General features: G+C 38.1%; 1 protein-coding gene across 4 annotated transcripts in view; it reads right to left on the bottom strand.

Moving 5' to 3' along the window:
* The window catches only part of CDH8 (cadherin 8), a 487,537-nt gene that overhangs the window by 212,561 nt on the left and 248,616 nt on the right, over positions 1-26,360 (bottom strand). For all 4 annotated transcript variants that reach the window (XM_007528643.3, XM_060185427.1, XM_060185429.1 and 1 more), the window contains exon 5: positions 209-376. In XM_007528643.3, the coding sequence (XP_007528705.1) occupies positions 209-376 (168 nt within the window). The remainder of the gene's footprint in view (positions 1-208; positions 377-26,360) is intronic.

The raw sequence follows: 26,360 nt of genomic DNA, 5'->3' as shown, positions 1-26,360 counted from the left end.
TTGGAAATGTTCTTAACTTCTGTGAGATCTTTAAATGAGGATCCTTTTAGTACTTAAGTGATAGCAGGGTTGATTGCTTCATACCTTTCACATAGTAAGCACTCAAAGATTACCACTGGGTTTTTTGGATGCGATTGCAAGTTAGAATACATGTTTTAAATGAAAACAGCACACTTACTTTCTCACCCAGTACAGGGAACTAACTTACTTTGAGCAAATTTTGGAGGATTGTCATTAACGTCAGTGAGGGTCACCGTGAGTGTCGTGGTCCCAGACAGGCCACCAGAATGTCCACCCATATCTTTGGCTTGTATAACAACCAGGTACTCCTCCTTGGCTTCTCTGTCCATATTGGGGAGGGCAGTTTTTATAATTGCTGAGGGAAAGAAATGGGAAAAATGTCTTTCAGGCAGACAGCTCATTCAGTAGTGAATGTATCAATCACACACACAAACACACATATGTGCAAACCTCTCCACTCAGAGAACTGTCTGTTTTTTATTGACATTTAACAGGTGTGTAGCTGTGATGTAGTCTGGTAAAGATTACAGGAATACACATTAATGGATAACTTGCAAAGACATATTCTATAATGTATAAAATAGAACATGCAAAAATATACATTAGAAAGTACACTGAATAGCATACTCTGGCCTACGAAATTAATGTGTAAATCATCATATAGCATCATCTACCCAGGAAAACCTTGGAAGTGAAATGATTTTACAATTTATCACAGACTTCAATTTTCCTGCAATAGGAGTAAATATACAAATAGCTTGAAGGCTCTGAGGTCCATGATAAATTATTCTAAAGTTCACAAATACACTCAAGATGAAAGAAATAGATACATTATTAGAATAAATTCAGATGAATAAGAGACTAATCAGAATTTTTACAAGCAAGTGTTATCTAAGTCCTAAGATACTGTTCAGCTACATATTTTGTTTAGCCACATCTCCATTGTTAAAGTAATAAATTTCTTGGAATATTAGGAAAACAACATGAAGCAAAGTCACACAAAATAACAAAAGTTATTTAATGTTAAAATGTTGTAGGGGCTGGGTGGTGGTGTACCCTGTTGAGCTCGGTGCCTGCACTACGAATCCACTGCTCCTGGAGGCTTTTTTCTCCCCTTTGCTGTCCTTCATTGTTGTTGTTACTAGTGTTGTTGTTAATGATGTCGTTGTTGGATAGGACAGAGAGAAATTGAAAGAGGAAGGGAAGACAGAGAGGGGGAGAGAAAGATAGACACCTGTAGACCTGCTTCACTGCCTGTGAAGTAACCCCCTGCAAGTGTGGAGCCAGGGGCTTGAACAGGGTCCCTACGCCGGTCCTTGTGCTTTGCGCCATGTGTACTTAACCCGATGTGCTACCATGCAACCCCTGATGCCATAATATTCTAATGTTATCGTGAAGTAAACTCATGCATTGGACTTTGATATTAGTCAGAGTTTCTAATAATCATAGAAAATTCTTATCTCAACTTTTTGTAAAGAAGCTGATGGGTTAAGGTCTACATATGTATCCTCCAGCCTACTTTAGTGGAAGAAATTTTAGTTTCCTCAGAGACAGAAGACTAGTATGTATTGTCCTTATTATTTTTGCAATATATTCTGAGAGTGTAATTTTTTAACCTGTGATGTCTCTCAGACACTTGAAATTAAAATGGTTTTGAGGCTTAGCTGAAAATCACACAACTGAGTAATATCTATGTGTTGTATCAGAATGTGAGTGAAACATCATTATGAAAAACTTTGATTAAACCTTGGTCAAGAGCAAGTCGACAGATTTCTACTACAGAAATTTTTATGCATCCATCTTCAAGGTATACAGACAGCTTCATATTAAAACTGTTGCCTAGTTGGAGTGCCACTATTTTTATATGCTTCACTATACCACAATCAAGCAATTTTGGCTGCTCATTTTATTCTTACACTTACTTTGTGACTAATGATCAAATTATTAAATATATTTGGACTCAATGCCCATCGCTGTCAAACAGAAACAATTATCAGTCTCTCATTATGGGGATTATAAAATTACATGAGAAAACCCATGCAAATTTGCTATCTGTCTTTCCTTTCTTCCTAATAATAACTTAATTTAGTGCTCATTTGGATAGTGATTAGAGCGCCAAAGATTCACCTCCTCTAGATTCATTTCTTTCTTTTTTTTTTTTTAAGAAAGGAGACATTAACAAAACCATAGAATAAGGGGGTAAAATTCCACACAATTCCCATAACCTGATCTCCATATCCCATCCCCTCCCCTGATAGCCTTCCCATTCTATATCTCTCTGGGAGTATGGATCCAGGGTCGTTGTGGGTTGCAGAGGGTGGAAAGTCTGGCTTCCCCACTGAACATAGGCGTTGACTGGTTCTTACTGTTTACTTATTCTCAACACAGGAGAGTGACCTTAATAGTCACTTGAACTCCCTTCACTTTTGGCTTCATGTAAGATTAAACAACATTGGGGCCAGGTGGTGGCACACCTGCTTAAGCGCACACATTACTTGTCTCAAGTGGCCTCCCCCAGGGCTCTGTTCTGGCTCCTACGCTATTTAATATTTACATCAATGACCTCCCAGAAACTTCTTCAAGGAAGTTCATCTACGCCAATGACATCTGCTGTGCAACTCAGGCATCAAAGTTCGACATCCTCGAGGAAACACTCATGAAAGACATGTCTCTGATACTGTAAAAAATGGCGACTAATCCCTAGCACTGCAAAAATGGTATCATCTGTTTTCCATCTACACCATGCCTCGGCCTCGCGTGAGCTTAATGTGCAGCTTGGCAATACGAGAATCTGGCATGAAGCCCAGCCAGTCTATCTTGGCGTTACTCTCGATCGCACTCTGTCATTTCACAAACATCTCATAAAAACTGCAGCAAAGGTGGGCGCGAGGAATAACATCATTGCAAGACTGGCCAGCTCCTCATAGGGCACGAGCGCTTCCACACTACGATCATCATCTCTGGCATTATGCTATTCCACTGCAGAATACTGTGCCCCAGTATGGTTCCGTAGCCCCCATGTCCACCTGGTCAATTCCAAATTATATTCCTCCATGAGGATAATTTCTGGAACCATCCGTTCCACCCCGGTTTCATGGCTGCCAGTTCTTAGCAACATCGCCCCGCCAGATATTCGTTGGGATGCGGCATCATCTAAGTTCATTTCCCATGTCCAACGCTTGACGGCTTTGACCTAGCACGTTATGATTGGGCCCTCCTCAATCGCTATCAAACAGGCCATGGCCAGTGCACCGCCTATGTTCCATCGCTGGGGAGCCAGAGATGACCCGAACTGCCCCTGCGGCTACAGACAGACTATGACCCACATAGTCAACGACTGCCACCTCTACAGATTCAAAGGAGGTCTCGAAACTTTACATGAGGCTCAACCTGACGCTGTTGACTGGCTACGGAAGAAGGGCAAGCGCTAGAAGAAGAAGAACAGTGTGCAAGAACCCAGGTTCAAGTCCCTGACCCCCACCTGCAGGGGGAGAGCTTCATAAGTGGTGAAGCAGGTCTGCAGGTGTCTCTCTGTCTCTCTCCCTTTCTACCTCCCCCACACATCTCAATCTCTGGCTATCTCTGTCCAGTAAATAAAGATAAAAAAATTAAGATTAAACAACATCCACTGCATGGTGACTGTAAGAATTGAGTGGGACTAAGGATTCAAAGCCCTCTAATACCTCAGTCCCATGTGTGATCAATCTATGTTTACTATCTTCAGATGTTGTTGGAGCAATTTTTATTATCTAATAATTGTTCTTTCTCTTTCTCCTATAAGTCTAGGGGTTATGTTGGCACTGTTGTTGAAAACTTAAGGTGTTTCACTACTCTTTGATGGCATCTTTTAACTTGGTCATATTCTGATCATAAGGTCCTCCATTCAATTTTTCATAATCTTCCCATTTCAGTAAGTACCCAAAAAGATTTGGTTGAGTCTGTGGAAAGCAGGCTTGAGAATTCTCAGAAGGCTAGAAATGGATGGACCTACCCGATGACCAGCAATTCTTCTCCTGGGGATATATCCAAAGGAATCAAAGACACTAATCCAAAAAGATCTATGTATACTTATGTTCACAGCCCAATTTATAATAGTCAAAACTTGAAAGCAACCTATATGTCCAACAACAGGGGAACGGGCTAAGAAGTTGTTAGATATATATGCACAGTGGAATACTACTATTAAAAATGATGAATTCACTTCACCTCATCTTGGACAGAGATTGCAGGATTCATGTTAAGTGAGATAAGGCAGAAAAAGAAGGATGATCATGGGATATCACTCAAAGACAGAAGTTACGAAATAAGAACAGAAATGAGAAACACAATGTAGAACTTGGACTATGTTCGGTGAATTGCAGCAAAGTAAAGGACTCTGGGAAAGGGGCATTTTCATGTCCTAGTGCATGATGGTGGAGGAAGACTTAGGCTGGGGATGAAAGTGTTTTTCAGAAAACTGAGAAATTTTGCCAATGTATTAACAACTATAACTTACTATAAACCACTAATCCCCCCAATTAAAAAAATATGATGATGTTCTTGCCAAACAAGTTGCCAACATGCCATCTTTAAAGATTCATTTATTTTCTGAGTGAGAAGAAAAGAGATCAAACCACTGTTTCATCATATGTTGTTCTGGGAGTTTAAGTCTCTGGCTTTTTATACATACTTGGCAAGCATTCTACCTGTGGAGCCACAACCCACTCCAGTTGTCACCATGTTATTCTTTATAAAGACATCTGCACGTCAAAAGTACTCCCATGTAATAGTATATAATTGTCTGAAGGACTGCTCCTTGAGATATTAGGCCAGGTATCATATTTCCTCATGTATAAAATAAAAATCCAGGGAGTCAGGCGGTAGAGCAGTGGGTTAAGTGCATGTGGCACAAAGCACAAGGACTGGCATAAGGATCCTGGTTTGAGCCCTTGGCTCCCCACCTGTAGGGGAGTCGCTTCACAAGTGGTGAAGCAGGTCTGCAGGCATCTCTCTGTCTCTCTTCCTCTCTGTCTACCCCTTCCCTCTCAATTTCTCTCTATCTCTATCCAATAACAAATAAAAAATAAATAAAAAGAATCCAGTAATGTCTATTCAGTTATGTATGTTGCTCAAAATGACCCAATGGAAAAGCTGCACATGTAGAAGTCTTCACACTTCTTTGTTATGCATTCCTGATTTCTAAGTTAAGCAGGAAGTCTCTCCAAAGTTTCTTTAAGGCAGACAGCAAATTTAATTTGCTTTAGTACAAATGGTATAGTTAACAGTTTCTGCTTTTCCTGAGTCCACTGCCTATTGTCTCAACCTCATGACTATAAGCAACTTATAAAATCCAATAGAGGGAGTCAGGCGGTAGCACAGCGTGTTAAGTGCAGGTGGCGCAAAGCGCAAGAACCGGTATAAGGAACCTGGTTCAAGCCCCTGGCTCCCCACCTGTAGGGGAGTTGCTTCACAGGCAGTGAAGCAGGTCTGCAGGTGTCTATCTTTCTCTCCCCCTCCCTGTCTCCCCCTCCTCTCTCCATTTCTCTCTGTCCTATCCAACAATGGCGACATCAATAATAACTACAACAATAAAACAACATGGGCAACAAAAGGGAATAAATAAATAAATATTTAAAAAAATAAAATAAAATCCAATAGAATTTCTAGAATGTTTTTCCTCCTGACCTGTTGCTGTAAAGCCAGAACAAGGAAAACATGCCTTTTACTCTTCCATTTTTTTCTTTGTTGAGTCAAATCTATACATGTTACTTGACTTATGTTAGTTCTGTTTCAGTAGATCATTTCACTTGCACACATATTACATGTTGTTTGTAAACTCTTAAAATAAAAACTTGAAAACTACTTTAAAACTTCCTTTCACTTCTTTTCCTCCGAATTATTTGACTTGATTCACAGTCAAAAATCACTAAAAGTTTTAGGCTGGATTGTTTTTTCTTTCTTTTCCTTGGCAGATAAGAGAGAACTGCCAATTAAGAAAATTACCATGTGGTATTAAATACTATCTAATATAGATCAGAAATCACAGTAACTAGGTTGTTTTTCTTCTTAGATTTCATAAGTTACAAATGTCAAACTGAATAGTAAGAAGTGGTTGAATTACTCAAATTAATCAATTTTCCACTATGATTATCTAAAGAGGTAAATGGATGATTCTGGTACTCATTTTGCCAAAATAAACTAAGTTAACACACCTTTTGATAGTGCTCATTTACTTTTTCCTTCCTTTACACAGTAGACATGCACGAGTGGCACACATGTCTCCCCACATCCTTACTGTCACAAGTGCATAGTACCCAGTAATGTACTAGGATTCTTAATATATTTAAACTTCTATTTCAACAAATGGCAACAAATTAGAACTTTCATTTTTTTAATATTTATTTATTTATTTCCCCTTTTGCTGCCCTTGTTGTTTTGCATTGTTGTTGTAGTTATTATTGTTGTTGTTACTGATGTCTTCATTGTTAGATAGGACAGAGAGAAATGGAGAGAGGAGGGGAAGACAGAGAGGGGGAGAGAAAGATAGACACCTGCAGACCTGCCCCACCGCCTGTGAAGCTACTCTCCTACAGGTGGGGAGCCGGGACTCGAACCAGGATCATCCGCGGGTCCTTGCGCTTTGCACCATGTGTGCTTAACCCGCTGCACTACCGCCTGACTCCCAGAACTTTCAATTTTATGGTAAACCACGTAACAATTTATTTTTCCTGGAACATTTGTTAAACTCTTTGATACAGTTTCCTTTTTTCTTTTCTTTACTTATTTTTTTAAGAGTGGATATTTCTGGATGGACCTTGAATTTCTATAGTGAAAAATGCAAGAGGTTGGCAGTGGTGCACCAAATTGAATGCACATGTTACTGTACACAAAGAATCAGATTCAAGCTTCTAGTACACCAATCTGTAGAGGAGAAGTCTCAGGGGTAGTGAAGCATTGCTGCAGGTGTCTCTCTTTTTCTTTCCCTCCGTATCACTTATTTCCCTCTCAATTTCTCTTTTCCCTATCAAATATAATAAATATTAAAAAGAGAAAAACATGGTATCTTTGGATTTTGACTTTCATAAATTTCCAGCTAGGACTCGTTCTAGGATTTAAACTTAGATCTCTTAACTAGTTCCCTTGGGTAAGTGACAGAATATCCCTAGGACAAGCTCCTCCCACTCCCTTCTTTTTGAAAATGTTAATTCTAACATTTTTAAGAAGAAATAAAGTACAATGAAGATGGGGCTGTCCTCTAGGTTTTCAACAACATTAACTGCAGAATACATCAGAAAAGGGAATATAAACAATTACGTTTTTAGAAGAGTTTCTATGAAACTCCATTTTGAAAATCTAATCTAATCACAATCAGTTAATGAGAATAGCTCATTTTCCATGAGTTTAATTCAATGGAGATTTTGAACTTGGCACAGGGGGAATGATGGTGAGAAATATGAAATTGGAGGTGAGCAATGGGAAAGGAAAAAATATTCGTTCTGAACCTAAACAGACGGGTATGACAGCTTCTCCTGTTTTAACAAATACGACTTTATCTTAACTTTATTCAATCAAATGGAGATTTCCCTCATGCAGAGATTTAAGAATAGAAATCCTACACTGGCCTACTTTTCCCCTAAGTACTAAGCAGATGTTCCTTATGTGTCATCATCCAAGGAGTACTTCTGATTAGAATCCAGTGTCAGACATCTCAAAAATTTAAAACTTGTGAGTTTTTTTTCCTTCCCCATTGTCTTTGGTGTTAATCATTTGAGAAGCATTTTGTATCCTTCGCAAATACTTCTTTTGATAATTTCTGTGATATCACCAGACTGAGAGGCTTCATGAGAAAGGCAAGGAGATGTTGATTAACTCCTTTGTCATTCTGGAGGCTGATTACTGTAATTCACTCTTTGCGGGTCTCCCAGAATGTGCTGTACAAAGATTTCAGTTGATATAAAATGCTGTGCTAGACTCCTCCTTTGAATAAGACTTGTTGAACACATTATCCTGGTTATGAAACCACTAGCTTTGCTATTCCTCCAAACTTGCCAATTCAATATGTGATTATCACCCTACTATCTGTGAGAAAAGGTCTTTTATTTAGAGGGTCATGTGATACAGATTTCATGAGATGTAAGTTCTTTACCAGGGATAATGTACTGCCCCCATACCTTCTACTAAATATGGATTTGCACTACATGCTGCCAGCTGCAAGGAATACAGGGTATATAGAGATGTTTCAACACATGCCAGCACTGTCACTGAAAAATAACTTCATAGTACTGCCTAACCTGTACAGACACAGAACAAAGAAGCAAAATACTTAGACACATACATTATGAAATCATCCAAGTTCCTCAGACTCAGAATAACTGAATTCACAGTTCTCTGTGACTAATAATTTATGAATTAGATGAGAGATAAACCGTATGCATTTGAAAAAAACTAGATTTCCCATGTATTTTAAGTGCTTGTCTAAAATATAACATCACTGTAAATTGAATTAGTTTGCAAGAACAGGGATCAGAAGCTGACTTATAATTTGATATTACTAGATTTAAAACTAACAATTCATTCAAATGTGAATAAAAAATTTTGCTTACTTCTAACCCTTCATTTTTAAAGATCAGCAAGTTGGGAGTTGGGCGGTAGTGCAGCAGGTTAAGCGCACATGGCGCAAAGCACGAGGACTGGCATAAAGATCCCAGTCTTATTTATTTTCAGTGATATAAAATATCATCCCATATTTATATTTAAATGTGTACATTAAAAATTTGACAAAGAATATATATGAAGGTAATTAATATTTTTAAATGTGTGTGCCTTTGATTTTTAAACTGGTCAGGACTCATACAATTCACCTATCCCAGGTTGCTTTTTTTTTTTTCATTCAGATAAAGAGATGAGAGTGAGAGAAACACCAAGATGTCCTAATTGCTATGATACTCCTATGTGGTGCTGGGACTAAGGTCTGGTATGTGTGCATGACAAGGCATGTGCCCTACCCAGTGAGTTGTTATTCTGGTCCCCTTGATGTGTTTTTGTGAAATAATTGATAGTTTCATATTTCCTAGTACTCTGTAATGAGAAGCATAGAGTTCTGTTACAATTTGGCTCTGGGTTAGATAAGGATTTGGTGGGATTATTACCTATCATAAATTGTCTACAATCATTGCAGCAAGCAAGTAGACCAAAAAAAAAAAAAAAAAAAAAAAAAAAAAAAAAAAAAGACCATAAGGTACTTAGTCAAATACTTTCTACGTAGAACTAAACACTCTGCTCACCTACTCCCTATTTCACTTCCCTCAATGATTCTAAGTCCAATTGGGTCAGATAAAGTAAGGGCTACAAAAGTTGTATAAGTGCAAGAGACTGGCACACTTTAATGGCCCTTTTGGTCACTACCAGGCAACCCCATCATCCAGGGTTCTGGGCTTCCCATACAGATATGATGGGCCTAGACCTCTAACAGATCCTTCTCTTCATCATCACTGGTTATCTGCATCAGAAATAACATCATAAACCATCCTGTGGGTCTCTACAGGATATTGCCCTTAATGTAGAACAGTGGTAGAAACTACCCCACTCTCTGAAGTGAGATTGACTCAACGCATTCTGTCATTTGAGGAAGATTGGTCCTGAAATGAATGTAGCCTAGAATGCTCCTAGCTATGACCATGGAATTCGAGCTCAGACTGACAGGGATGCAGAGTTTATATAGGCACCTGTGAATAGACATGGGCCCTAGGTCAGATGATGGGGTTTACAGTGAACAGTATTTATATACATTTTCCATATTTGGGAACTTCTCTCTGCCCTTATCCAGGTTTTCCAGTCCCATCCCCAACTCTGACACCATTTTCCCAGACAATACTCATAGCTCACCTGTATGTTAGCTGTCAGGCTCAGGCAAAAATTAGTAGTAAAGTCATGGCTCCTTGGAATATAACTAAAATAGACCTACTAGCTCTTTCCAAAGTGGAGACCCCAAACCTCATCTGCTATATTCTTACCTTTAGGTTCCTGATTATTAACTAGTTTGTTTTTCTTTGTATCTTTTTTTTGCGGTTTTTTTTTGTTTGTGTTTTTTTAATATTTATTTTATTTATTTATTCCCTTTTGTTGCCCTTGTTGTTTTATTGTTGTAGTTATTATTGTTGTTGTCATTGTTGGATAGGACAGAGAGAAATGGAGAGAGGAGGGGAAGACAGAGAGGAGGAGAGAAAGATAGACACCTGCAGACCTGCTTCACCGCCTGTGAAGCAACTCCCCTGTAGGTGGGGAGCCGGGGTTAGAACCAGGATCCTTATGCCGGTCCTTGTGCTTTGCGCCACCTGCGCTTAACCCTCTACGCTACAGCCCGACTCCCTTTCTTTGTATCTTAATGCCTTTCAGTTACCAAGTTGCAGGTGCTACAATGATGCCAACCTGACTTACCCGGCAGATGACCTCACCAATATGTCCCGGAACCCTACCTTCCCAGAGCTTTACCCCATTAGGAAAAGATAGAAACAAGACGGGTACATGGATCAACCTGTGAACACCTTCCACCTTCTGCATCCCATAAAGCTCTTTGGTCCATACACCCACAGGGATAAAGAATAGGGAAACTTCCAATGGAGGGAAGGGGATATAGAACTCTGGTGGTGAGAAATGTATGGAAGTGTATCCCTCTTATCCCACAATCTTGTCAAACATTATTAAACCACTAATCAAAAAAATGCAAAAAAAATACTGTCACTCTAAAAATTATAAATAAAATGCTCTGAAAGGGGGGCCAGGTGTTGATACATCTGTTTAAGTGCACATGTTACAGTGCACAAGGACCTAGGTTTGAGCACCTAGTTCCCACCTGCAGGGGAAAGCTTCACAAGTGGTGAAGCAAGGCTGCAGGTGTCTCTCTCTCTCTCTCCCTCTTACCTTCCCCTTCCCTCTCAATTTCTCTGTCTCTATCCAATAAGAAATAAAAATATTTTTTAAATGAAATGTTTTAAACGCATTAAAAACTCATTTTATGAACCGAATTAAGGTGGATTCTTGAACAATAACTGCTTTTATCTGCATGCTTTACTGATGGTGCTCTATCCTTCCTTGCTAAGTTTGAGGTTCAACTGCTATGAATTTCTTGTTGAAATATATATAAATATGTCATCCAGTTCTTTCCTATAGTCATTCATAAGATTACTTGGTTCATTTTTCAAAGATGAAAACATTTTATCAAATGAATATTAGGGATTTGCAATGTGGTCCAGCAGTGAGAAAGGTCTTGGGTAAGGTCATATGCACTTCTCTAGAATCATCAGTCATTACTCTGAGATATGAAGGAAAATAATATATTTCTTTGGCTGAAAAATTCCCACATAATACTTCGTAAGATATTTTTTCAATTGCATTTTTGATTATCACAGCAATTTAACAGAAGTCTGTTTGGCAAACATACTATTTTTATATAGATTTCTTATCTTTGCCTCTATACAACCTTTCTACTTATATATGAAAACTGTTGCTAGTGAAAAAGAGGCTTGAAAGTGTTAAATCTGGCCAATGAGTTTACTCAAGTAATACAATGCTATATAAAGTGCTTCCTTACACGTGAACTTTTAGTCCTGAATACAGTAGAATCTTTGCTAAGTAACTATAACTTCAATTCCCCAAGGTGTGGATTTCAGCTAAGTCTATACTCATATCCATATGAAAGAAACTTGTATATGAAATAGCAGTGATACCAAGTCTCTAGATTTTTACACACAGTTTGATTGTGACCTTACAGTAAGGACTGTGGCTTCTGGAGTTCCTGGATTTCCCTATTAAATAACCACGCAAGCCATCATTTACAGCATCAACACGACTAGCCAATAACCGATGCTACTTAAATTGCCAATTTTGAGTTACACTGAAATACTTGCAATTATTCCTATTCAGAATTAAGGTGAGATTTCTTTTCCCTTAAATGAAAACACTTCCAGGGACTCCTCAATCAAGTGGAATTATTTCTGTGAAGAGCATGATGGCACTATTCTTTCCTTAAGCCATAATTCCAATAACTAATTATACGTATAATAAGTATGGGTGGCTTAAAAAAGCAAAGTGAAAGTTGCTAAAAATTGGAAGCTTTCTCCTAGCAATTCAAAACTTAAGCAAATGAGAATGGGAGGGTTGTGGAGTAGATAAAGCACAGGCTCTGCAGTTACCTAGTAAGAAATGGAGCCAGGAATGACAACTGAGTCTCTGAGAACCTCAGAATCTTCTGACATTGTCTTCCCAGACAATACTCTCAGCCCACCTTCATGTGAGCTATCAGGCTCAGGCAAAAATTTAGTCAAGTCATGGGCCCCTTAGACTATACCTAAAATAGACATCCTAGCTCCTTCCAACATGAAGACCACAATCATCTGCTATATTCTTAGTTTTAGGTTCCTGATTATTAAATAGTTTGTTTTACTTTATATCTTAATGCTTTTCAGTCACCAACTTGCGGATGCTATCACTACGCTAATCTGACTTGCCTGGGTAGACAACATCATCATGTGTCCTGGAACTCCACCTCTCCAATCCCTATCCCACTAGGGAAAGATAGGAACAGGCTGGGGATATGGATTGACCTGTCAATGCTCATGTCCAGTAGAGAAGCAATTACAGAAGCCAAACCTTCCATCTTCTGCACCCCATAAAGATCTTTGGTCCATACTCCTAGAGGGATAAAGAATAGGGAAGCTTCCAATGGAGGGGAGGGGATATAGAATTACAGTGGTAGGAACTGTATGAAATTATTCCACAATCTTGTCAACCATTTTTAATCACTATTAAAAATAAAACCTCATCTGTAGAACAGAGATAGTTAACACCCATCTGAAATTATATAAAATAGCCCCTAATATTGTTCATAGAACATAGCAGACACTCCAAACATATTTTAATTGAATCAATAGTGTCCCTAAGTCCTAAAGTAGCCCTGATTCCTCTCTTGCCAAAAAAAAAAAAAAAAAAAATTCTGGTCCCAAAGCTCAATCAGACACAGGTCATACTGACCCCAGTTTGCATATCTAGTCTAAAAGAACAGTGTGTTTTAAGAGCCCAGGATTTGATTTGATTTGATTTTACTATTTTTGTTGTGTTATTTTATATTATTTTTAGTGATTTAATATCGATTTACAAAATTACATGTCAACAGTGGTTCAAATCCACTCCATTCAAATCCACCAGGGCTCTGAATCTTCAGTCACCCCACTGCAAACCACCACATGGGCCAGCCATCATCTCTACAACTGTCTGTCTTTATTTATACATCATTGTCCCATTTTTCTTCTTGATTCAATCCTCTCTTCCCCTCCAAGGCATTCATGACAACATCCCTGCTTCCATATATCCCTCTCTAGGTTCTGATGAAGCTTGAGTTCAAAGACCTCTTATCTTTTTCCGCCTACCATTTCTCCCCAGCTGGGAGTATAGAACAAGGTTGTTTGGTGGGTGCAGAAGGTAGGAGTTCTGGCTTTTGTAATTGCTTCTCTGCTGCACATGGGCATTGGCAGGTTGATCCATACCCCCAACCTGTTTCTATCCCTCCCCAGTTGGCCAGAGATCTGGAGAGGTAAGGTCCCAGTATACAGTGATGAGGTCATCTGCCCAGGGAAGTCAGGATGGAATCATGGTAGCACCTGCAACTTGATGTCAGATTTGAAGAGTTTCGAGATTGATTCCTCAGGATTGGTATCTCTGGTTACAGTAGCAGCATGGATGCGGGGTGAGCCCAGGATTTTATATCAGACAATAGGTTTGACTTTTGGCCCTTCCACCTCCAATTGTTATAAATAACATGGGCAAATTTATTAATACCTTTGCATCCCTGCTTTCTGCTACATAAAAATAAGACCTACCCTATAGTTGTTTTTGTTTTTAACTTCTGTTTTCATGAGATAATTCTCATGGGAGATGATAATTAGCACAGTTGAGAGTGTACTGCTTTGCCTTGTGTATAACCCTGGTTCAACCCCACCATATTGAAGGAAGCTTTCGTGGCATGGTTTCTTTCCCACACAATCACAATCTCTCTGCTTCTACATTAATAAAAAATGATAATTCTAATGGAATATAATGCCTGTGAAATATTTAACAGATAATAAAATAGTAATTATCTGACCACACTACTGTAATAACTACAGTATTGCTGAGAGATTATAAAGATCAACCACAATAAAAATAATACTTCATATATTATTTAGTTTTCTTTGTGGAAGACTCTACACAGGTCCAAAATATATTTGCTTATAAGGTGCTTTGTGAAGGGACAGTTAGGATATTGGCCTGCAAAGCTATTAGAATTATTATCACTATCAACTCATGTTAATGCTTCACTACCAGTTAGCTGTTAGAGTTCCAGCTAAAAGGTGAAGAAACATGAACTTTTATAATCTTAAACTATTTATGTCCTGTGACTTGAAATATGGTTGAGACATTAATAGACTTAACAATCTTCCCTAAACTTCCTGTTATAATAAATTGTCTCTCAAACAATCTGGAGGTAACAGATGATGACTGCTTACTAATTTTAGGGTACTTACTTGTTGAGTTTGCCTGCTAGCTTCAAAAGATAATCACTGGTGTTTTTCCTTTCACTATAGTCCAATCCAGAAATGCGAAGCCAACTTCCTGACCTCCCTCATGGAATTTCCATTTACCTACTAATCCCAATTTGATGTACAAAATACAAAGATAAATAAGACCGTGGCAAAGAGTCTTCTTTTGCTAACAGGATTTCTCAAATTACCCAAATCCTCAACCTCAAATTTGCACAGAAAGTACTGGCTAATAAATCATGTCTCTGTACCAACAAATGATCACACATTCACAACCTAAGAACAGAGAAGGATGGTTACTTCAGTGGGAGGGTTCTGGCCAGGAAAAGAAGGCTCTTTAATTATGGTAGCTGCAGTAGTGGACATCAAATATCCTAGGACTATGCCCCGATGCCCCTTCAAACTAAGAATCAGGAAATGGACTGGAAGAAATATTTTCAAGTTTCCTATGACTGTCAAATTCCTACTGCTTTCTTCCTGTGAACCAAAGACCTTTATAAAATATTCATGTGGGAGTCAGGTGGTAGCACAGCGGGTTAAGTGCATATGGCACAAAGCACAAAGCACAAGGACCCACTTAAGGATCCTGGTTTGAGACTCCGGCGCCCCACTTAAGGATCCTGGTTTGAGACTCCGGCGCCCCACCTGCAGGGGAGTCCCTTCACAGGTGGTGAAGCAGGTCTGCAGGTGTCTATCTTTCTCTCCCCCTTTCTGTATTCCCCTCCTCTCTCTGTCCTATCTAACAATGACAACATCAACTACAACAATAACTACAACAATAAAAAAACAAAACAAGGGCAACAAAAGGGAAAAATAAATATAAAATAAATAAATAAAAATACTCACATGTGTAAAAGTGAAAAGTGGGGGACCTGGGCGGTAGTGCAGCAGGTTAAGCACACATGGTGTGAAGAGCAAGGACTGGCCTAAGGATTCTGGTTCAGCCTGCAGCTCCCCACCAGGTCTGTAGGTGTCTATCTCTCTCTCCCCCTCTCTGTCTTCCCCTCCTCTCTCTATTTCTCTCTTTCCTATCCAACAACAACAATAACAACAAGGGCAACAAAAATGAGAAAATTGGCCTCCAGGAGCAATGGATTCATAGTGCAGGCACCAAGCCCCAACAATAACCCTGGAAGCAAAAAAAAAAAAAAAAAAAAACCAAGTGAACAGTGAGAAGTAACATATTAGAATCATTTAAACTTCTGCTAACTTGATTCACTTATAATAATTCAAAGAACACAGATATCACAACTAAACCTAGACAACCTCACCACTCATTTTGTGCCTTTTAGTGCAAAATCAGTCTATGTCCCTTTGTTGCATTCCACATGTTCTGTTTTTGGAAACCCTCCTACATTTTTCTTTGGGGCTGTGGGCTCTCTTTCTTCCCAGCAGAATTACTTCTTTTCCTTTCTTTCACATGATTTCTCAAAATAGAATTCACCTCCTCCTCCCCTCATAACTCTTCTCTCAGACAATGCTGCTGCGTGATACCCTTTTGAACAGATGGGTGTGTAAGCAAGAAATATCAGCTTCATTCCACTGACACAATACTTGCCTTTCCTTTTCAATACTGTGTATTATTATGCCATTTGGTTTATTTTATTAAATTCTTTTCAACCAAATTTTATTATATGTATGGTGTCTTTTGCTCCTATTGTAGGTCTAGGAGAATAGTCAGAACAAAATGCTTGGGCTCTATTTTGTACAGAGTAAGGGGATGAAGCCGTATAGTTAGATAACTAAAAAAGAATTAATCTTTCTACAAATCTTTGCTGAGGACATACATCTATCACAGTTCCCAGTACTAAGAGTACAGTGAAGAAGACACACAAGTTATTAACTTTATAATCCAAACAGTCTAAGTGTAAAAGCAGGGGGCTGTATTGCAAAGTGCAGCATTTCATGAAATATGGCAACCAGACTCATAATACATTTTTTTTCTAAGCTCTGTTTTTTCATTTATAAAAACTTCACAGAAAAGAAATGAGACAAACATATGTTTATGTCACCTATGAGTTATTATCAGTATTTCTCATGTACAGAGAACACATTTAATTATGATTATCCCAGAGTATTTTTGAATACTGAAATCCAGGTATGATTATGGTCCCATGGTAAAGAAGGAGGCCTAGGAGAAAGAATCTCTACATCCCTCCAGGACAGAGATAATTAGACTTGTATAAACAAGAGGCCATCTGACCTTCCTAGGAGGCAAGCCGGAGGCAAAAGCCAACAGAATGGAAAGTGAGAAAGATATTCTAGTTAATAGAAAGTTATCATATAGAGGGTTAGCGAGAGCAGATTTTTTTATGGATCTATTATTCCCTCAGTGACAGTTGTCAAAATATATCAAAGCTCTATTTCTTTAAATACACTGTGGCTTATGATTTTATTCTCTGTATTAAAATTAAAAACTGGAACAAATAAGTGATTCTTCCCTTTCCTGCCTCAGATTTAAGCAAAACTATATGGGTGCCCTCACTTCTTTGATTCTGACCTAACTCTTTTTATACTTCAGTCTTTCTTCCTTTTGCTTCTGTATGGACTCAACTTTCCAGTGTCTTTGTTAAAACAAATCTAAGTGAAGACAGATGTTATGGAAGTATCTATTTGGGATGTGAATGCATGAATGAATGAAAATGGAAGTTTCAACTTCTCTCTATGTCCACATCATCAATTTAATTCAGGTGACACTTACTAATTACTTCCTATTTGCAAAACATTGGAATTGACTAAAGGATCTGCATCAGATTCTCTGCAACAGAAATACTCCCAGTCTGCTTAAGACTGCTTCTTCAAATGCTCAGTTGTCTATGGTAATTGCTTGTGGTGTATATCTCTTTTTAAGCCGTTTTTTTTCAAACCACTGATATGGAAAAACTTGTAGTTATCAATATATTATACAGAATAATGCTGAATAAAACACCATCTTCAGACATGGCACTTACATATATATGAAACACAAGCACAAGTGAAACATATTGAGAAGTCATTTGATACAGGAAAACAAAAAACTTAAAAAAAAAAATTTTGTCCAGAGCATTGCTCAGCTCTGTCCTGTGATGGTGCCAGGGATTGAACCTGGAACCTCAGAGTATCAGTATGAAAGACTGTTGTGGGAGTCAGGTGGTAGCGCAGTGGGTTAAGGGCAGGTGGCCCAAAGCACAAGGAGCAGCGTAAGGATCCCAGTTCAAGGCCCCAGCTCCTCACCTGCAGGGGAGCTATTTCACAAGTGGTGAAGCAGGTCTGCAGGTGTCTTTTTTCTCTCCCTCTGTCTTCCCCTCCTCTCTCCATTTCTCTCTGTACTATCCAACAACAATGACATAAATAACAATAATAACTTCAACAATAAAACAATGGCAACAAAAGGGAATAAATAAATAAATATTAAAAAAAGAGAAAGTCTGTTGTACAAGCCCCTGGTAGTATCTTCCCAGCTCCAAAAAGCACTTTTGAAGCATGACAAGGAAGGAACTGATTTTCACATTTTGTTTTGGCAAGTTAGTCACCCTCTCTCCACTAAAGAGAATCAAAAGATTTAGTCAAGAAAATGTGTGTGAGGTTTCCTCTAAGATCTACATTTGTACACTTCTAGAGAACAGGATAAGTGACTAGCTTGATGTCACACTACTCAGTGATGTGGAAGTACTGCAATTTCTAACTCCATGACCATTATTTCTGTCTATAAGCATGAACATATTTAGCATATACATTTTCTAAGAACATATTAATCTATTATGCCATGTGGTGTATATGCACAATAGAGTATTATTCAACTATAGCAAGTAAAGGAAATCTTACCACTTGAAACAGCACACACCTAGATTCATGATGTAAGTCAGAGGAAGACAAATATTATATATATGATTTCACACATGTGCGGTATATAAAGAAACAAAGCGAATACATGAACTAGACAAAACAAAAATAACTTTTGGAATATAATTCAGTCATTAAAAGAAAAGGGAAAAGAGAGATAGGCAAATCAGTAAAAATGGTTAAAAGATAGACTGAAGGATGTAATAAACTTTTAGTAGTAAACTTAATAAACTACATAAAGATGCTTGATTTGTAATGCTTTCAAGTAGAAGTCATAAAATGTTATAACACAGCTGTTTCAATAAAAAGATTTTACATATATATATATATATATATATATAGATAGATAGATAGATAGATATGCATGTCTAAAATTGAGACATTGTATTAGTACTTTTTTTTTTTTTTGCCTCCAGGGTTACTGCTAGGACTCGGTGCCCGCACTGCGAATCCACTGCTCCTGGAGGCTATTTTTCCCCCATTTTTGTTGCCCTTGTTGTTATTATTATTGTTATTGCTGTTATTAATGCTGTTGTTGAATAGGACAGAGAGAAATGGAGAGAAAAATGGAAGACAGAGAGGGGGAAAGAAAGACAGACACCTGCAGACCTGCTTCACTGCCTGTGAAGCAACTCCCCTGCAGGTGGGGAGCTCGGGGCTTGAACCGGGATTTTTATGCCAGTCCTTGTGCTTTGGGCCACCTGTGTTTAACCTGCTGTGCTACCCGACTCCCACTTATTATTACTTTTTTAAAAATTTTTTCTTTATAAAATGGGAGATTATAAGTTTTTCCCTTCTCTCTTTCTAAGACTTGTTGCCAAACACTGGTAATAAAAGAGTTCAAGACAAAACACAAGACTTAATTCTTTCCTATCAAAAATTCATTCAGTAAAAGCATGTCTGGTCATTTGATACTTCTAAAGAGTGAAATTATTTTTGTTCTTCAGTTAACATTTCTACTTTTATGTATGCAAAGAATTTGTTGTAATAAGTGGCTTCAAAGGGTTGATTATAAATTTCCTGAAGTACAGTGTGGAAACATTACCCTGTAACCTTTTAATTTGGTACTACACTAGTAAATCACTAATAAATGTCTTTAAAACATAACAAATTTAACTCATTTCTTAACACACTCATTGATGGACAAAATAAAAGAGACTATCTCCTGTCCTTTTAATTCCTTATCTCTGGAAGGGTATGTGATTCAAAGGTATGCATACTGAAAGAACACCTGTAATAAGGTGCTATGGGCTGTAGATATGAAGATAAATGAGGGCCAGTTCTCTAGTCTGGAACAGTTCACAATACAAATGATGCATCAGATATGACCAAACACCTGCTAAAATGCAAATCCACCATCTCCTATTTTAGGGTCTGCTATCATCTTATGTATCATTAACAGTCATCATCGCATCAAACTTGATTTTGTATATACTTTTGTTCTTATTTTTGCATCCTATCCCTTTCTGTTACAATGCACTCTCTAGGCTTTAACCATCCCCTTTTCTTGCCCATGTGTAGTTTTCTAAACACATTGAACAATATCATAATGCCAGATAAAGGTGATTTCTAACTGTAAAAGCACAGTTCTAAACTTAAAGCCTAAATACTGCTAAGTCCCATGTACATACCACAGACTATGTGACCATGAACAATTCACCTATCTCTTGGGGAATCTTCAATTTCTCTCTTCAAATGCCAAATTGTTAGTGAAGCTTTCCTGACTAGACTACAAAATACTAACCACTCTAGACTGCCTCTCCTTTTTTTTTTTTTCTTCTTCACTTACACAGCTATCAAAGTCTCTGCATACACACAGACTAGGGGAGCATTAGAAATATTAAATACATATTTTTTTTTACTTTTTTACTTAGTGATGTTTACCTAGACCCTAGAATAGCATCTGACATAATATTCAAATTTCAATAAATTTTTCAAAGGCACAATGCACTCAGGCATTCTCTTTTTCCTGGTGTGAGTGTGTGAGGATTCCCATTAAAAGTAAATGCATGGAGGAAAATAATCATCTGTAGACCTCTTCTAAAGATGTATGGAGCTCAGTTAGACCTGCTTTCGCCACTTCACCACTTTCATGGTAGCAAACTGGCCACAGAAGTCTCAAAGTCCAGATCACTTGTGCTCAACTTAATGAGAAGCTCTGTTGAGTAATTAATCTGTGTCCATGAAACATTCTAAATGCTTTAGGATCAAACTGCTGTTGCGTTCATTCCTACTCTTATATAAATATTTGCACACGTGAAAAATCAGCACTGTGACATTTAGTGAAATGGTTGCACAGGAAAGAAATGAGACAAATTGACTCAGAGACAGGTGTAAGCACTTGGCACAGAGAACAACAATCCTTTGTAAGTGTCACAACCAGGTGGTGGAGCAAATATGCAGAAGTTAGTGTCCACAAAAAGTGGGGGAGGAAGCTCATCAAATGCCACTCCCCACTCGGTCATTCAGAGTTCTGAAGCTACACTGGGGATTTATGGCCTATTACAGGTATACTCCATCAAAATAATAAAGTAGTGTTGGTATGCTTCTAAATCCTGCTTATAAGACTTTCTGTTTTGATCATCACATTAGGTTCGCTTGTATTACTTACGATGTATTCTATTTACATAACCACTGTTAACTAAGCACCCCCCTGCCTCCGGGACATTGGTTTAATCTTCACTGGTTCGTGCATTTCCCTTCTCCCCACCCCCTATCCTATGTACTTACTTGGTCCTGACTCTTCTGCCTCAGGAGAGAAGCAGGAGAGAATTGTGTTGTGATTAAAAGAGATTAGATTGTTGAACCTCATCTCCACTCATCAATAAAGAAATACTGCTTCCCAGCTCAGCCATGAGTCCCTGGTCGTCTCTCTCTCCCCTGTGAAACCAGCCCGGCAAAGTAGGGTTTGCTTTGTGTGTTAAACATAAGCAAAACTATGGGGTTATAAAATAGTTCAACAGTTAGAATGCATAATTTACTGTGTGTGAGGCCCTAGATTCTATCCCCAGCACCGGAGGAGCACCATGGATAATACAGTGGTGTGGTATGGAACCTCTTTCCCTCTCCCTCTCCCTCTCCCTCTCCCTCTCCCTCTCCCTCTCCCTCTCCCTCTCCCTCTCCCTCTCCATCTTTCCCTCCCCCTCCCTCCCTCCTATGTTTCTCTAAATTAAAAAAATGAAAATAATTGCACCCAGGAGAGCACTCAGAGGCATGAGGTTCTGAATTCATCCTCCAGCACAGAAAACAAGTAAATGTGAACTTCAATTTTCCAGCTAAATTTACTTTCAAGTCAATGACCTAGTTTGGTAACAATTTTCTGTTGGTGTCACCCAGAATTAAGGAAGGCAAATTCAATGGTGCGGTATATAGATGAACATCTGTCAATGAAAATATTATTTTTCTCAGCTAAAGTCACTCACATATTTGAGTGGAAAATATGTGAAAAAAACACTCTTACCATGGCCTCAGTTTGAATTCTAAAAACTAGGAAAAGTAGCTATGGTTTCCTCACTTTTCAGTAAATAAGGTGTCAGGGTATAAAATTATCTTAGTGATGCTTATAAACTAGTGAATGAGGGGCACAGGAAGTGGTGCACCCAGCTAAGTACAAATATTACCATTGTAGGGACTGGGAGCTAGTGCAGTTTGTTAAGTGCACATGGCACAGATTGCAAGGACCCACTCAAGGATCCTGTTTAGAGCCCGAGATTCCCCATCTGCAGGGGGGTGGCTTCTCAAGTGGTCAAGTGGTGAAGCAGGTCTGCAGGTGTCTTCCTCCCCCCCCCCCCCCCGTCTTCCTCTCCTCTCTCCATTTATCTCTGTCCAACAGCAATCACAACAAGGACAACAAAAATGGGAAAAAATGGCCACCAGGTGTAGTGGATTCGTAGTACAGGGACCGAGCTCCCAGCGATAATCCTGGAGGTAATAAATAAATAAATACCATGTTCAAGGTTCTGAATTCAAACTCCTACCTGCAAGTGGGGAATTTCATGAGGGGTGAAGGAGGTCTGTAGATGTCTCTCTCTCTCTCTCTCTCTCTCTCTCTCTCTCTCTATCTATCTATCTATCTATCTATCTATCTAATTATCTATCTATCTATCTCCCTTTGCTTTCAACTTCTTTGTCCTACAGAGGACATGACAGAGAAAGGAAAAAAAATGACTGCTGGGAACAGTGGATTTGTCTTTTAGACAATGAGCCCTAGAAATAACCTGATGGCAATAAAATAAAATAAAATAGTATTTCAGATACCCTTCTGTTTCCTCTGAAATTCTAAACACAGTTATTACTTTGAATCTTTCTCTCATAAACTCAGTGACCACTGAAAGAATTAGCTATGTTATGTTTGTATGTAACACAGAATTTTTATCTTTTTGCTTCCTTTCAGCAAAATGTTCAGTTATTTTTGGATGACAGTCTTCAATAACTATTTTCCAGAATGTAGGAGGCATATTACCTTAGAGTTCATAAAAAATGTAAATAAGACAAATGCTGTTTTTAAACATATTTCTTCTCCATAGCTATTTCCAAATGTGATAGAAAGTTATCTCAGAAAGACTCTATTATGATAATACTAATATTTTATTACTATAATTTGGTACAACTGGTAGATAAAAGCAATGGAATGAAGAGGGAAGCTAGAATAATTTCTTCTAATGGAAGAATACAGAAATGTGGGTTGGGGGAGAAAGAGGGAGAGAGGGAGAGGGGGGAGGGAAGGAGGGAGGGGAAGAGAGGGAGAGAGAGAAAGAGAGAGAGAGAGAGAGATGGAGAATATAGAGGAAAATACAACCAGTACCACACTTGAAAACATTACTGATGCTTAGTTATACCTGACCTTGTTCATTAAAGAAAGCATGCTACTTTGATATTGAGTCATCTAGATTCAAAAGAATAGGCTAAAATTATAGAGTGAAGTTGATCTTCTATAAGCATTATGGGAGGGGAGGAGACTGGAGAGATAGTTCTGTTGTCAGTATACTTAGATATATAGGCTTGAGGTTCCAGATGGCTGGGATACAATTCATGACATTATTATATAAGCTATATAGTAATATCACATAGTAGTGCTCTGTTCATTTTCTTCACCTCCCATTCATTAAAAAACATATTAAAAAATAATGGTATGAGGCACCTAGGAAAGTAGTCAGTAGGTGAAACACTTACTTTTGTCTGTCTGAAAATATAGGCTTTATTACTAGCACTGCATATGATGGAACAGTGTTCAGATTTCAGTCAGTTTGCCTGCCTGCCTGCCAGACTGCCTATCTATCTATTTATCTCATCCTACAAACTTTAAGAAGTAAAAAAAAAAAAATTATGGACTACTTCTATCTTGACCCAGCTTGGCAGTGGAGGAGCAGAGAACCAGTGAGGTTTAATCCCAGTTCTGCCAATTTCTAAATAGCATTACTGACCAAGGCCTGTTACCAAGTTAGTGTTTTCTATGATTTTGTCTGGGGTTAATTTATACTCTGCTGACAATTAAAGTAATTCAATCTAATTTGCATTGTTTCATTGTATAGAAACTAGACCATTTTTTCAATTATTTTCATTTATAAATCTTCAGTGTAATTAATATTACATAGAACAATTAAGTATTTTCAATGTCTCTCCTTAAGAGGTCCACAGGTATCAGAGTGCAAAGGTAGCTTCTAAGATAGATAATACCAGAGCAACATTTTTAAAGTTAATGGGATAGAAAAGAAAGTTTCAATGTCACACACAATAAAACTTTACCACTCTGGGGGCGGAGCCAAGATGGCTACTTGGAAGCAGTTGCTGGCCTGAGCTACAACAACAAGTGCTGGAAAGGGTAGGGATAACAGAGAGGTGCTGCTAGCAGGCTCCCGGCTGAGCTTATCAAGATTCCTGGCTCACCAGGTGAGTAATTTCAACCCTTTTCCTTTCTGGGAGCTATCCAAGCTGCAGACTGACTGTTAGGGTTTTTTGTTTTTTTTTTTTTACTCTGTTCTATTTTATTATTACTATTATATATACACATGTCACTTTCCACCCCTCCTTCAGGTTGACCAAAATTAACTCTTAGTGTATTTTCCATTGCTAGGTGACTAAGTGTCCTATCATTTACTCTGTTCTATTTTATTATTACTATTATATATACACGTGTCACTTTCCACCCCTCCTTCAGGTTGACCAAAATTAACTCTTAGTGTATTTTCCATTGCTAGGTGACTAAGTGTCCTATAATTTGGGAGAGGATCTTGTTTCACTCTATTTACCTCCTCTATCCACTCTCCCCCTTCTCCCTATTCCTAGCTAATTAAAAACAAACAAACAAAACACCTCTTTCCTTTCACTGCTCCTTTTCTTTTCAGTTTCTTTCTTTTTTTTTTTTTTTTTCTCATTCTTGTCTTGACTTCCTTTCTTCCTCCCTCTTTCTTTGGCTTTCTGAATTTACTGATACTCCTTTGTGAATTATTTTGGGGAAGAAATCTGACTCAGAGTGAACTCTCTTTGTGTGTGTCTCTTCCCTATTTCCCTTTCTCCTCTTGTTACCCTAGAATTTACAGTGGATAGTAGATTTGCATAATTGTCTATTCTTCCTATTTTCCTTGCTCTTTCTTTATCGCTTGGATTTTATGGCTATTTTTTCTTGGACTGGAGGCATTGTTTGGCTAACTGGTATTGGTTAAACTGCTTCAATCCTTACTTCAGTTACTATTGTAATTTGCGAGGTTGGTGATTGCATTTGTTATAAAGTTATTTAGTATAGCATGGCTTGTACTGAAAGCACAACAACTGAAGAACAAAAAATAAAAAATAAAAATAAAAATAAAAAACACATCAATAAAAAAAATGGTTAAACCAAGAGCAAATAAAACTGCTACTACAATTAATGAAGACAAGAGCCCAGAAGAAACTACAAATCAGTCAGAGGTAACCATAGGTAAGAAAACTATGCAAGCAATAATAAATTTAATAATTACAAAAATGAAGACAACTATGGAAGAAAGGGCTAGCAGAATTAGGGAAACAACAGATGAGACCCTCAAGGAAATATTAGCTACCTCGAGGTAATTAGAGAACTGAAAGCTGAAATACCTGAACTAAAGAAAGAAGCTGAGGGAAGGGAAAGAAGACTAACAGAAGCAGAAAACAGAATTAGCCAGACAGATGATGAGCTAGAGAAAACTAAGGAAGAAGTAAAAGAGCTTAAAAAGATATTGAGAGACACTGAAAACAACAGCAGAGACATATGGGATGATCTCAAAGAAGTAACATTCTTATAATTGGACTGCCAAAGGAAGAAAGAGGAAGGGGGAGGAAACATTCTAAAGGAAATTATAGAAGAAAACTTCCCAGACCTGAACAACAGAAAGTACATTAACATTCAAGAGGCCCAGAGAGTTCCAAACAGAATCAACCCAGACCTGAAGACACCAAGGCACATCATAGTTACAATGAAAAGAAGTAAGGATAAAGAAAGGATCCTAAAGGCTGCAAGAGAAAAAACAAAAAGTCACATACAGGGGAAAACCTATAAGATTATCAGCAGACTTCTCCACTCAAACTCTAAAAGCCAGAAGAGAATGGCAAGATGTCTATCGAGCCCTGAATGAAAAAGGGTTTCAACCAAGGATAATATATCCTGCTAGACTTTCACTCAAACTAGATGGAGAGATCAAAACCTTCTTAGACAGACAACAGTTAAAGGAGGCAACCATCACCAAGCCTGCCCTGAAAGAGGTTCTAAAAGAACTCCTATAAACAAGAACATCACTATCATACTTATAATATAACAGAGCAAATAAAAAATTATTGAATAATGGCACTACAATACAGTAAATCCATAATATCAATAAATTTCAATGGCTTAAACTCACCCATCAAAAGGCACAGAGTGGGAGGATGGATCAGAAAACATAAGGCAACCATATGCTGCATGCAAGAATCCCACCTGACCCAATAAGACAAACAAAGACTTAAAATGAAAGG

Source organism: Erinaceus europaeus, chromosome 2 (assembly GCF_950295315.1).
Source record: "Erinaceus europaeus chromosome 2, mEriEur2.1, whole genome shotgun sequence".
Taxonomy (NCBI): domain Eukaryota; kingdom Metazoa; phylum Chordata; class Mammalia; order Eulipotyphla; family Erinaceidae; genus Erinaceus; species Erinaceus europaeus.
Note: the sequence above shows the minus strand (reverse complement) of the source record. Positions and strands in the feature narration are given on the sequence as shown.